Genomic DNA, 14,535 nt, shown 5'->3' with positions numbered 1-14,535 from the left:
AGAGAGAGAGAGACAAAAGTAGAAGGGAATCATCAAGAAAGAGAAGAATGATGATATCCAGCTCAGGACCTTGGGTGTGCCGAGCCCATACTCACCAGATGTGAGCCCCCGGTGTTCTTTGTTTACATTTAGTGTGCCATGTTCGTTTCATTGTGAATTTTCCCTCAATTGTTAATGGGTTACACAGTGTTATTTCTCATTAATAATAATTTTTGTGTAACCATGAGCTCTAAGCTTAGGACAGTTTCTGTGCTGGGGGGACAAAAAGAGTGTAAAACACTAACAATTAAGGAGAAAATGGATGTGATCGTCACATGGAGTCTGGTGAGCATCAGCTGGATGTGTGTAAGGCATTGAGTTTAGCACCTTCTACTGTATCAATGATTATGAACAGTTTTTATAAAATAAAGCACGTGCACACACAGGGATAACAAGTGTGTCATCCTCCAGAACAACTTATTCATGCAGTGAGACAATGGAAAAAATGGAGAAATTGTTATTGTTGTGGGTTGATGATATGAACCAAAATAACATTCCTGTTACACAGGAGGTAATTCTGGACAAGACAAAAGTTGTTATTTGACGAAATATGTGAGTCTAGTAGCACTGAAACATTTACATCCAGCAAAGGGTGGTTTCATCAGTTTAAAAATTGTAAAATTCACAATGTGAAAGTGTCTAGTGAGGATGTTAGTGCTGACACTGCAGTGGTGGAAGAGTATCCTTCTGAATTTAAACACTTAATAGATGAAGGCAACTACCACCCTGATTTAGTTTTTAATGTGGACGAAAAGGGTAGTGGAGTCATCACTTGAGTAAATGCGTACTCAAATGATGACTCCACAGGACCAAAATAAAATTTTATTTTATTAATTATTTTATATATAAGTTTAAATAAAACATGCATTAAATGTTTAAAATACTTTATTTATAAAGAACAGAAATATTAGTGCATACTTGGAAAAATTTGGGAATTTTGGAACCTATCTCATTCAATTACATTATAATTTGGTCTTGTTTTCCACTTTTCATTTTATGACCCTGTTTTGCGGGAACCTAACATAAAAAGGGTCCTACCTGTACAATGGAAGAAAAGCAAGAATACCAGTCATATATATATATATATATATATATATATATATATATATATATATATATATATATATATATATAAAAATAAACACATTATAAAAGTATTAGATCTAAATTAAAACCCTTCTTTTTATAGAAAGTGCAAGGACAGTCATATAATCATCTTCTCACATTTGATATTTACAAAGAAACTTAATTTCAAGATAATTCCTAATGAAGTTTGTACTGTGGATCTGGGCTATTATATGAAAAAAAAAAAAAAAAAAAAAAAAAAGAAAGTTCAATCATATTTGTTATATAATTTATATCCAAATTTCTATATTTATGTCTCATACTAACTGTAACTTTTGATATTCAACAATTACTTTTTATCTATCTTTTCCACCATGAAGATGTTCTTTTTCTCAGTATACAGAGGGTGATTCATAAAGATATGGCATAACTTTAAGAGCTAATTTCTAAGACAATTTTCAGTAAAAAAAAAAAAAAAAAAAAAAAAAGTTCGTGTGAAAATGGGTCCAATTCTGAATAATTACAGAGTTATGTCATGTTCATAAGTTCTCAGCAAACCATTCAGAATCGCATTCACAACTTGTGTGCCCATGTGACCTTGATCAGATGTAGCCTTTTGTGCACAGTGTTTTTCCTTTTACTAGTGCCGAATATGCTAATCTGGTATATGTTTATGGATTTTGTGATAGAAATGTTGCTACTGTTGCTGAATACCAGTGACAGTTTTCTGAATTGTAGAGTTCCAAATTGACAAGGTATTAGCTGAGTTTTCCAAAAATTAAAAGATCCCAGTTCACTTCCCAGCTTTCACATCCTGTATGGGTGTGCAGTTCAACAAGATGTGACTGAGCAAGAGAACATTGAGGAAGTACAGCATACACTTTTTGCTAGTGTACAAAGGATATTCATGCTTTTCAGTGTTTCCCAGTCAAGAGCATGGAGAACTTTCTACAAAGAAGGCATGTATCCATATTACGTGCAACATATTCAACACCTTAAACCTATGGATCCTGCATGACAGCAGCAATTTTGTAATGGCCAAATGACAATTGCCATTTGCATCATTACATCCTATTCAGTGATGAAGCTCTGTTCACCCAAGATGGCATCAGCAACACAAAATTCCTATGTTTAGTCACAAAAGAATTCCCATGTCACTGTGAAGAGTAATTTTCAGTACCGATTAATTTTTAATGTGATCATGGAATCCTCTATGATCAGTTGATTGGTCCATTTATTTTTGAGGATAGTCTCACTAGATAGGTCTATCTACAATTTTTACAAAACAAATTGCTGCAACTGTTAGAAGATGTACCTTTGGCTACACTATATAAAATGTACTTTCAACATGATGGAACTCGTTGTTTCCATGCAGCAGTTACTCAGCTCAAGGTGCCTCTGTAGCCAGGTGGGCAGGAGCAGCAGTGCGTAGCACATGCTCTTGATTAGACCAGGGTCTAATCATCAGCAACTAAGGCAATATGGTCTTAGTTGCTGATGCTCCTAAAAACCAAAATAACAAACAACTCAGCTCAATGACCAGTTCCCCATGTAAAGTCTTGTTCACAGTGGTCCCAAAAATTGGCCACTTAGGTTACTGGGCCTAAACCCCTCAGATTTTTGTTTGTGGGGGATGGGTGAAAGACCTTGTAAATATCATACTAAAGTGCAACCACTAGATGCATTACTTGATCACATAATGAATGCTGTGACTGGCATAAGAGACAGCCATTATGAGCTTAGTGAACAGCTATGCAATTCACACATGAGCAGCGAAATGCACTGATATCGAAGGTGGTGTTTTTGAGAATCTACTTTAACCACCATACATGCATACTTATGGTTTAGAGTACATATCTATAAACACAGACTAACTATCCTGAATAAATAAATCAACACTATCAGTTATGTTTATATGCCTATTTTTATGTTATATTGCTTATAATTGCTTTGTTTCTCCCGAGTTTAAATTTACAGCCACATCTCTGTAATTGATCAGAATTGGACCAGGAGAAACAACTTTACATGCACTTTAGCTAAAAATTTCCTCAGAAATCAACTCCTGAAGTCATGCCATATCTTCATTGAATCACCCTGTATAACAAATTAATTTGTATATTTAGTGCTCTTTATTGTGGCCAACTTTAATACATTGTTTCCCTCCCTTAATTGTCTTTATAATTAAAATAATGATAAAAGATATGTTATTCAGTACAGCATTTTATACCTTGTTTGTGAATATAGTGGAATAAATAAATAAAAAAAAAAACTTAAAATGAATAATTTAATATTATTATATAATGAAGGGAGTTTTCCTTTCATGAAGATGTAATTAGTGGTGACCAGAACTTTTGGCTGTCATGCATTAGATGTGCATTTTAGTCAATAATTGCAGATAAAACTGATTGCTAGCTTATATTTTCCATTTTAATTAGAATGTTGGATGGAGTTGAACATGAAGGTAATGGGACAGAAGTAGAACCAGACAGTCCAATAAAGAGAATAACCAAACTGTTACACCTGTCTCACGGTAAGCTGACAGATGGAAATTATACTAAAAGTACGTAACTTTCTTCTGCCTTCTTTTCATTAAATTGCATTCTTTTGGAAAATGATATTATAACATAGTCCAACACAATTCACTTCCTTCTTTAGAGGCAGAATTAAATAATTAACTTTAATCGGTGAACTATAGTAGTGGCCCAAATATGATATACAAAAAAAAATTATTACCTCCTGGAACAGAAGAGGACCAGGGTCTTCTACTTGATTCAGCTAACTTGAAAGAAATCAATCAGTCAACCTAAATACTGTTGCTCCAATCCCTAATATATGTATGTATGCCATCCTACTTTTTTGTATATTGATTTTAATTTAATTCTTCATCTCAAGAAGGAAGAAAAGTAAACTCCGATGCATTAGGCTGCATTATATCTTTTTCCAAATTCTAAATCAATAACTTCTGTTCAGACAGAACACAAAGTTGTCTTTAAATCCCAGATGTAGTCCCTTTTGTTATTACCTAGGGAAAATTCTATATAACTGCTATATCAGCTGTACTTACCATCATACAATAACCACTTCAGTCAATGCACAAAAACAACTGCATGTAGTTTGTACTTAAACTGTTCTCTAATGGTTCTAATTCTAAAACTGATACAGCACTCTGTGTTACTGCATAGCTGTAAACTTTTGACTAGAGACGAGGTAACTGTAAGTAGGAGGAAACTAGTTTTTTTTTACCAAAACAGGCAAACAGGATTGTTTTCATAAAAACCAAGATTTTTCATTAAAAACAGGAGGTTATCTAATGTCCACACTGCACTAGAAATTAAATATCTCTGGCAACATGCATATTTCATATTAAAATACAGCCATGGGATTATTTATCAGTAAGTATGCTTTCAAACATTAGTTGTCTAAGGATTTATGTTTGGATTGACTGATTGATTGCTTCAAGAAAGATACTATTGCAGACTTTGCCTTCTGCAGAAATATTGAGTCAATTTTGTTTAACAATGACACTGTTTCTAGAATTGGCTGTCACAATCATTTCCTAAGTTTCATCAGAAAGAGATCTGAGCTGCCTCCCTCCCTCATCTGGCTGAATATTCTCTCACACTGAGCATAGCATTGCTAGGTGGAATTTTCAAAGTGCAAAACATGATTTGGGATAATTTGTTATATTTTGAGTTTCTTTGCATACTTGTCAAGGTGCCCAACCAAATACAACTGCAGACATCAATTTCTTCTTTCATAATGGCATCTGCTAAGTTATCACACTAAAGTTAACAGGATTCATACTGCAAAATATCTGTTTTTTTTTTTATACAGTAAACTAATAGGGGAGAAGGGGTGTCCGTTAATGCCGAAAGTCCGTTAAATCAAATGTAACCTGGGGAGGGGGGCATTTTTTTTATTGTTCTTAATGTTAAAAAAAGCTTTAATACAATATACAGTACTGTACAATATAAAATTGTTGCAATTTGGCCTTTGATTTACAGATATCAGAAACAGTTTGTTTTTTTACGGCGTAAATTTCACAAACATGTGCTACTGAGATGCCTTGTTCTAATTCCTCAATTAGCTCTAATTTCTGTGCCACATTTAAGTTCACATGCTTTCTTTTAACTCCTGTATCACTTTATGCCATTTTAAATTGTAAGGATTGCAAAATTATTTAATAAATAAATTCACAATTCAGAAATCACAGAAATGCTGTATACAACCTGATAGCACAATGGCTTGAGCTTTAAACCGAAATAAAGTGAGTCGGTAAGACTCACTTTATTTCGGTAGTTTATTTAGATAGCAGATAAGAGCAGGCAGTGTCTTGAGTCATCTTCAGCTCACAAGTCACTGCCTGCTCTTATCTGCTATCTGTAATCTGGGAAAAGAGCTATTTGAACAAGTTTTCAGAAAGAATAAAAAACAACTTTATGACTACAATTTTGTGAATTTGATTATAAAAATAAAAGTAGGTAATTATCAAAACAATAATGGAAATAGGTAATTATTATTAATTTTTAATTAATAATAATACTGAAGTTTTGTATAACCTAAAAAAAATAATATGGTCGAGATTAATATGTACATTACTGTATTATTATTTGTCCTGTCTGTTAAATCCAAAATCCGTTATATCAGGGTCTGTTAAATCAAGGGTTTACTGTATTTATATTCAGTGATGTTGAGAAATACTGGAAACTTTATTTTGCAAAATTGATAATTTCAATTTTATTCAACAAACTTCACTAAATAGTGCTATTGGATGATGATTTAATTCTCCAAATTAATTATATTTAATAATGCTTAACTTCATGTTTCCAAAAACTCAATTGAAAAGTTGCATTTTATGAATTTTGGAGCCAGCAGACTTTTGATTACCATAAGGAAACACATTTTTATCTTAAGAATTTGTGATAGAAAGTCAGCTGATGGCTAAACTAAGTCCATAATTTACCAGATGTATTTATAAAGTCGTGCAGCTTCTGCCCTGCGTTCATTAAATATCTGAAGTTACAACACTTCATTGGATTGTATCGTATCAACATGCAAATCGCCTTGGTGGCACAGAAACTTTTAGTAAAAACTAGTTCCTTAGAAATTTCAGTTAGCAGGAACCACAAGATACTGTAAAATGTAATAAAGGGAAACGTTAAACTTTAGAACAAGACTTTTACTTATGGATTTTTGCAACAGCAAATAATGGCCAGATCTAGCTCTGCCCACAGCTTTGCACTGATTGGCTGCTAATCACCATGATTTTACATTAGAATGAATGCCGTTCTGCAACAATTACAGCTGGTAGCAATTTAAAACTTTCATGCCATCAAATTTGGGATGGATTCTAGCAAAAATCTGTGTTAGTAATGTTAAGTATGCACCTTTTTTCACTTGAATCCATCCTGAATTTGATAGCTTAAATTAACTTCACCTTTCTTCACTCATGGAAATGAAAGTGTCTTAAGAAAACTCCTACTGCAAATGAAGATGAAGTTTCCTAGCCTGTCTGTTGTATTCCTGCTGGCTCTACCTGCTTGCAGAAAAGTATTCACTCCAATGCAAAATCATGGTAATTAGCAGCCAATCAGTGCAAAGCAGTGGGCAGAGCTAGATTTGGTGTGATCATTTGTTGGTACAAAGATCCATGGGTAAGAATCTTGTTCTAAGTTTTAACACTCAGCCCACTCAGGTAATTTTCACCTGGATCAAGTTTAACTAATGAATTCTATATCCACAGTGCTGAAACTTACTGTAGCTGCAGCCAGAACTGTTTTCTTCTATTTTCCCCCCTTCAAATTTCAGAAATTTCTATTGATTATCACGCAAATGACAAAAATGTACCATTGAATGTGCATTTTTTAAAGCCATTTTCAGTTATTTTTTTCACCCCCACCCTAACTAGCCTAGTGCTCACAAAATGCAATACTCCATTCATTTGTTTTTCCACCATTCGCTCTCCCTCTGTTTACAAAAGGAAGTTATGTTTACATTGGGCTATGACTGCTTCGGCATTGCATTGCAGTTCTTTGTAAAGCTTTAAAAACACCACTGTTTATTAGCATAACAAACTAATGAAAGAATTGCAACAATTTTTTTTGAAAAAGAAAGACTGTACTTAGTTTCTTCAATGTATTGCATCTCCTAACACAAATTCCCTCACTCCTTGTATAACTCCTTATGTAGTCTTCTGCTATTTGAATTATGCCTTCTCTGCTATTTATAAGTACACCATCGCTATTCTTCAGTTTCAGTTCATTTGTCTTTCTGTATTACTGCTCATAGCTGCTGATTTAAATCCTTTGTTTTCTCTTAATGCTTGTTCTACTTTTCTTGTGTTAATCTTATGTCCTCTCTGAGTCTCTTTCTAATGGCTTTGCATAACTCAGTATACTCAATTTTCTCCTTGTCTTCATTTGTCATCTTTGGTTCATCATGACAAGTGTTTCTTGACTAATTTTTTCTTCTTTGGATTTCTTTTTACTTAAGTTTCTTGGACTTTATCACTTTCAGAAAGTTGTAATATTCCTCGTCGATATCTTGGTCCTGAGCAGTCTGCAGAAGCTCAAACTTGTTCTTAAGTTCCAGTACATACTGCTTTTTCTCCTCTGCTACCTGCCCGGCAACCCAAAGGTCGCGGGTTCGATTCCCGCCTCGGGCTTGGATCAAAGTACTGCAAAAACCTTGGGAGGTGCAATATGGCCACAGAAGCCGATGCGCCAACAACTACCAAAAAAAAATTCTCCTCTGCTGTCATCTCAAAAACCTTTATTATTTACTCGAGTCAGTTTTTTTTCCTTTCCTTTCTTTTCTTACATCTATATCAAGTGTGCATCTTACCATTCTGTGATCACTTCCAACATTTACCTTGTTCAGGACAGTAACATCATTCATGATATATCTTCTGTTAGTGAGGATGAAGTTAATTTCATTAGTTGTTAATCCATTTGGGCTCTTCCATGTCCACTTTCTGTTCACCCTTTTCTTGAAAAAAAGTGTTCATTACTGACAATCCTCGAGATTCTGCAAATTCCACAAGTCTTTCACCAATTCCAAAATTTCCTATAGTTCCCCTTTTTGCGCTGTTTTGTCTCTTTCCAACCTTAGCATTGAAGTCCCCCATAATGATAGTGTAGTGAGTTTTCTGTTCATCTAGAAGACTCAATTTCGGTGTACATCTCTTCAAAAGATAGGATACAAAATACTACACCAACCAACAATAGTAATATCAAAAAATACTTTATTTCTGTCCCATATGTTGAACAGTAACACATAGCTTAACAGGTTCTTTAAAGATACCGAATTTAAAATTGTGGCCAGGCCAATACGGAAATTACACACTAAACTGAACAATCGCTCAGTCCTTTCCTCGTTCGCAACACAAATTAATGACCTAGTACACAACATTTCTTGCTGTGATTGCATTTCCTCTTACCAAGGTTCAGCACGCTTTCCTCTGAATATTCATGTTAATCAACATGTGGCCTCAGTTCATGCTTCTCATTCAGCAGCGTCAGAATTAGCCTTTCACGCCGTTAACTAAAAACATACTTTTTTATTTAATGAGGCCAAAATACTTAGTGTCCAAGGTAATTATACGCGACTATTAATTGCAGAAACCGTAGAAATTAAATTACAAGAGAATTTTGTTTATGTTCACCAGCCATATCTCCGATTCATGGGCTTTTACATGCATGTGCGAAGACAAATAATCTCTATTTAAGTTTCATGCTCACCCCTATTCGGTAATTTTCACCCTGTGATCACGACATACGGTCAAAGCGTTGTCAGCTTCAGGAAGGAAAGTCGTTTTGAAATTTTTTTGTTAAATTGTTTTAAGCCGACCGGCTAGCTGGGTAGGCAAAGTGCCTGCCTGGCAACCCAAAGGTCACTGGTTCGAATCCCGCCTCAGACTTGGATCAGAGTAGAAAATGCAAAACCCTTGGGAGTTGCAATATGGCCACAGAAGCTGATGTGCCAACAAAAGAAAAAAAAAAAGAAATTTGTTTTAATTAATTTTCTTATTTTTAATTGCATTAAATTGCTTTTTAATTATTTGCTGCTCTAATGTAAGATTCTCGATTTTTTTCGTTTTAATTTCTGGAGAGTATCATATGGAAGTGTTCTACATACTATATTAATGTAAACTTCTCTTATTATTTTATAAATATTGATGTCAACTTAGAATGTATTGAGCATCACAGCTCTGGTTCATACTATCTAGTTCTTATTATTAAAAAATTAGTTTTGTCAAATGCATTTAGGAGCTTGTTTTACTACTAAGAACTGATAGTAATGGAATTCTGGTTTTTACTGTAACATATATATAAACCACTTAAAGGTAAAGTTTTCTGCAAATGTTGTGGTGTACTACTGATCAATTCGTCATCTGTCAATCTGTGTTGAGTTCACAATGTTTTGCCTCTGTACTCATCTCCCATTGTTTTAATTGGTTTCATAATTGTGATTGACAAGAAAGGCAGCTTTCTCTAATTTATTGATAAGAGAGGGTGGTGTGTTTTGGTTCTTATTTTTAGACTATCAGCAATGTGATGAGTTATAGGAGTTGCCATCTCATACATTTAGTTTCTTTGAAAAAAAATATATCTTTAATGATATTAGTTTATATAAACTAAGTTCTTTAATTACTCTTTATTGCTTTATAAATTGAGAGTATCACCCGTGGGTGGTGCATTATGACTAACGTAGTCCATGCACAATTAAACCCTAACACAGCCAACCAATCACCCCTGGGATGTACGTATGCATGTTTTTGGAAATGAAAAGCTGCAGAATAAAGTTTACCTTTTTTTTCTGTGGCTAACTGAATAGTTCTGGCAAACATGCTCAGATCCTTATTTCGGCTATATTTGTTAATGAAAATAAGAAATATTCAGAATTTAAAAAAAATAATAAAATAAATTCCAATCACAACATAGTTTTTCTCCTTGTTTTTCTTTATGCAAAAAAAAACAGTAAAATTGTGTTGAATGGTTGAGACAGAAGGCTCTTATTGAGTTAAAAAGATGAATTCCTCATTGTAAATTAGCTGCATAAAATGTCATTGAACAATCTTATTTCTGATCCATCATTATATAAAAATTCTGAGTGCAGAACACATTTATCCAACTGGTAATATTATTTTCTCCTGGTAATATGGTTATTCTCAACTTTGTTGCAGAATTTTCAGAATACCTCTGATACTCCTGAGGGAGTATCAGAGGTATCCTGAAGGAGGTTAGGCAGGCGAAGGCAGATTACAAGAAATCCTTGGCAAAAGATGCTAAGAAAAACAGCAAGGATTTCTTTACTTATATAAACTCTAAAAGGAAGGGGATGAATCTGATTGGTCCACTTGATATCGATGGTTTGACTGTTGATGATCCTGCTCAGATAGCAAACAAACTGAATGAGTATTTTGCATCTACATTCACACATGAGGAGTTATTAAGGTTTGAAAATGGCAGAAGGTTATCAGATTGTAGCAGGGTGCTTAATGATTTTATAATAACTGAGAGCAAAGTGGAGGAGAAATTGTTGAAGTTAAACATAAGAAAGGCACCTGGGGTGGATGGGATCTATCCAGTTATATTAAAGGAGGCGGCAAAGCAACTAAGCAAACCCTTAGCCATAATTATGAGAGCATCCTTGGACTCGGGACGTCCCAACGGACTGGAGATGTGCAAATGTATTCCCAATTCACAAAGGGGGATCGAAGGGTGACATGAGCAATTACAGACCAGTCAGTTTAACTTCTTTTCCGGGTAAAATAATGGAGTCACTGGTTAAAGATGCATTGCAGGATCATCTAGACAAGACTGCAGCAATAATTCAGACACAGCATGAGTTTGTTAAGGGAAAGTCTTGTCTGACAAATTTGATAGGATATTATGATGTGGTTACAAAGGAACTGGATGCAAAAAATAATTTTGATATCATATATTTGGATTTCAGGAAAGCTTTTGACACTGTTGCGCATGGAAGACTATCGTACAAATTGGAGCAGAATGGTATTAAGGGTAAGTTGCTACAATGGATAAAAGGATGGTTGAGTGGGAGGTGGTAATTAATGGGTGCTGCTCTTCGTGGACTAATGTTATTAGTGGAGTCCCACAGGGTTCGGTGTTGGGTCCTCTGTTTTGTATATTTATCAATGATATTGATGAAGTTAAAATAGGCTTAATGTCGAAGTTTGCAGATGATACAAAGGTTGGCAGGGTTGTTGATGACAGTAATGGCAGTGTGCTACTGCAACAGGATCTAGATAATTTGGGCAGATGGGCTAAGAAGTGGCAACTGAAGTTTAACCTTGACAAATGTAAAGTACTGCATATGGGTAGAAGTAACCCCAGAGAAATGTACCATCTGTGTGGTACTACACTTAAGGTGGTAGAAAATGAAAAAGACCTGGGAGTAATTGTGCAATCAGATATGAAGTTTTCTGATCAATGCAGACAGGCTGCCAGGGCTGGCCATGGGGTTTTGTCAATGATATATAGGAGTTTTGCTAGCAGGGAAAAGGAGGTGATTGACCCTCTGTATAAAGCAGTGGTCAGGCCATGCCTTGAGTACTGTGTACAGGTCTGGAGGCCTCATTTTAGGAAGGATGTAGATTTGCTTGAGCGTGTACAGAGAAGGGCAACAAGATTGGTGAGGGGAATGAAGGGATCCTCTTACCAAGAGAGGCTTAAGTTTTGCAAATTGCAGTGGCTGGAGATGAGGCACCTGTGCGGTGATCTGATTGAGGTGTATAAGGTCTTGAATGGGTTGAGCACGCTGAATTCTGATGGGATCCTTCCACTTGTTCCGATTACGAACCTAAGGGGGGAAAATTTAACAAATTAAGAAAAGACAGATGTAGAATAGATGTGTGGAAATTTGCCTTTAGCCAGCGGGTGGTTAATTGCCGGAACAAACTTCCATCTGTCTTTGTGGAAGTTGATAGGGTTAAATAAATTTAAGGAGGAACTGGACAGGCACTTGGAGGGAATGGTGTGATTTTTTTTTTTTGGCTGATGCTGCATAAGCTCATACACTTGCTTTATTGCATCACATGCCACTACTACTACTCTGCAGGATTTGCTCTTAAGGAATTAGTAAAGACCATATTATAAATCAGTCTTACCAAAACAAGTTTAAAAAGCTCTTTGCATGTCTAAGCAAAAACTATTTCAATCACAAGACTTCAGTGTATATTTATAGAGCAGGCAGATAGCAAACCAAAGTTTTATATCTGCGTGCTCTATAAAAAAAAGACATTGTACCAATGGCACTGAGCTTTCACATTATAAGGTTATTACTAGTTTTCTCAGTTTTACCTACAAATTAAGAACAGCACTTTTAAGAAATGTATAATGGTGTTTATTTGTAGCGTAGAACTACAATTGTTTTGGTCATTTTTGCCGCTTCATCACCCAACCTTGTTCTTGGGAATACCATTTTGGGATAGGCCATAGTTCACAAGTTCATATGGCACTCCAAGTATGTTCATGGGCCAGTTTGCTTGTGTTGTGTGTGTCCTGAAAAATCCAGAATAACTTGCAGGGAGAAACCCTATTCCTCTGCCTTGAGATCAACTAAACAGGCTTTTAAAATTCCTCTAGTGCCCAACAGGATTTGAACTCAGACCTTTCTAAATGAGTTGACAAGTGGTGAAACTGTATAACTATGGAGTGTGGCACTCCCGTCAGTGCAACCCTTTCAGTCAAGTGATTGATGATTTAATGCACAAGATGAAGACACCCCAGAAGGTGTAAATGTAGTTTTTATGCTTTTATACTCGGGTTTTTTATTTGAAATATATACCAGTCTGTACTTGGAAAAAAAGAACCTGAAGTTTAAATTGGAATTAAAGCTCTTTCATATAATAACCTGCAACTAGGTGGAATAGAAGGGTGATATTCCTTGCTTCTTACTATTATTGGCTCTTGTACTCTGATTTTTGAACTGAACCAACCAGATTTTTTATGCCTTTATATTCCATTTTACCATAATTTTAATTTCTCTGCCTCTTCTCCCTGTTAACTCTAAAGTTTTTCTTAGTGTGCATATCATATGTTTATGTAAATATGTTGATATTATATAGACTGAGTTAACCTTAGGTTTGTTTTAAAACTCCCCACTCATTAAACATTTACATTTACTTTTCAGGAATGTTTTATCCTGAAACAAAACATTGTATTAAGATACCTAGCAACACAAAATAAGCAATTACAAAGCTTTCTCAGAGATAATCTCTTCCTTTAGAATCTCTTTTTGTAAAAAAAAAAAATTTTTTTTTAATGAATTTTCAGAATTGTAGAAACTGAGCAGAACTCAAGAGTTCCTCCAATGCCAGTACATTGGACAATAAAGAGCTCTCTGCAGATTCCAGTCATAATCTCCTCAACCCTGCCCATTGGTAGATTTATCATTTTCAGAGCCCATTTAGTAAAATGGTTATATTCACTCACTGTCCACAAGAAAAATCTTTGTTTAATAAGATTAATATTTTTTCACCCATTTGTTCAAAACACAATGGAAATTTTTAATGTTTTTAAATGAATGAATTATTGGCGCATCCGTAGCCAGGTGGGAAGGAGCAGCAGTGCGTAGCAAATGCTTCTTGATTAGACCAGGATTCGAGCCCATCACTACCAAATACGGAGGATGCGGAAAGGTCAGGGAATGACCACTGCATATCGCAGAGCAATGTGGCCTTAGTTGCTAATGCTCCTAAAAACCAAAAAAAAAACAACGAATAAATTATTGTTGATTAATTTGTTGTAACTTTTATGAAACTAATTAGCATTAGCAAAGGCACATGATGCAAGAAAGCAAGCTTATATAGCATCAGCCAAAAAAAAAAAAAAAAAAACCCCTTATTTCACCCATCCACTCACTCCAAATGTTTGTCAAGTTCTGCCTTGAATCTATTTAAGCTATCAACTTCTACGACAGATGGAAGTTTGTTCCACCAACAAACCACCCACTGGCTAAAGGAAAACTTACGCACATCTATCCTACAACCATCTTTCCTCAATTTGAATTTATGCCCTCTCAGGTGATTATTTTGAGCAAGAAGAAACATTCCATCCACATTGAGCATGGTCAAACCATTCAAGGCTTTATACACGTCAATCAGATCACCTCGCAGGTGCCTAGTCTCCGGACACTGTAATTTACAAAACTTAAGCCTTTCTTCGTAAGAGCAACCCTTTGTTCCATTCACTAATTTTGTTGCCCTTCTATGTACTCATTCCAACATCTCTATATCCTTCTTAAAATGAGGCCTCCAGACCTGTATACAGTACTCAAGGTGTGGCCTGACCATTGCCTTATACAAGGGGATAATCACTTCCTTATCCCTGCTAGAAAAATTCCTGTATATCATTGACAAGACACCATGAGCTACTCTTGCAGACCATCTGCACTGCTCAGAAAACTTCA

At 35.2% G+C, this 14,535-nt stretch overlaps 1 protein-coding gene across 1 annotated transcript in view; it reads left to right on the top strand.

Moving 5' to 3' along the window:
* LOC150089539 (syntaxin-6-like) overlaps positions 1-14,535 on the top strand; it is a 140,800-nt gene that overhangs the window by 112,129 nt on the left and 14,136 nt on the right. The window contains exon 7 of the mRNA XM_090368656.1: positions 3,540-3,664. Within this exon, the coding sequence (XP_090224782.1) occupies positions 3,540-3,664 (125 nt within the window). The remainder of the gene's footprint in view (positions 1-3,539; positions 3,665-14,535) is intronic.

The sequence above is a fragment of the Mastigoproctus giganteus genome, chromosome 2 (genome assembly GCF_048544385.1).
Source record: "Mastigoproctus giganteus isolate SK-2022 chromosome 2, ASM4854438v1, whole genome shotgun sequence".
Lineage (NCBI taxonomy): Eukaryota > Metazoa > Arthropoda > Arachnida > Uropygi > Thelyphonidae > Mastigoproctus > Mastigoproctus giganteus.
This window is presented reverse-complemented; position numbering and strand designations above follow the sequence as displayed.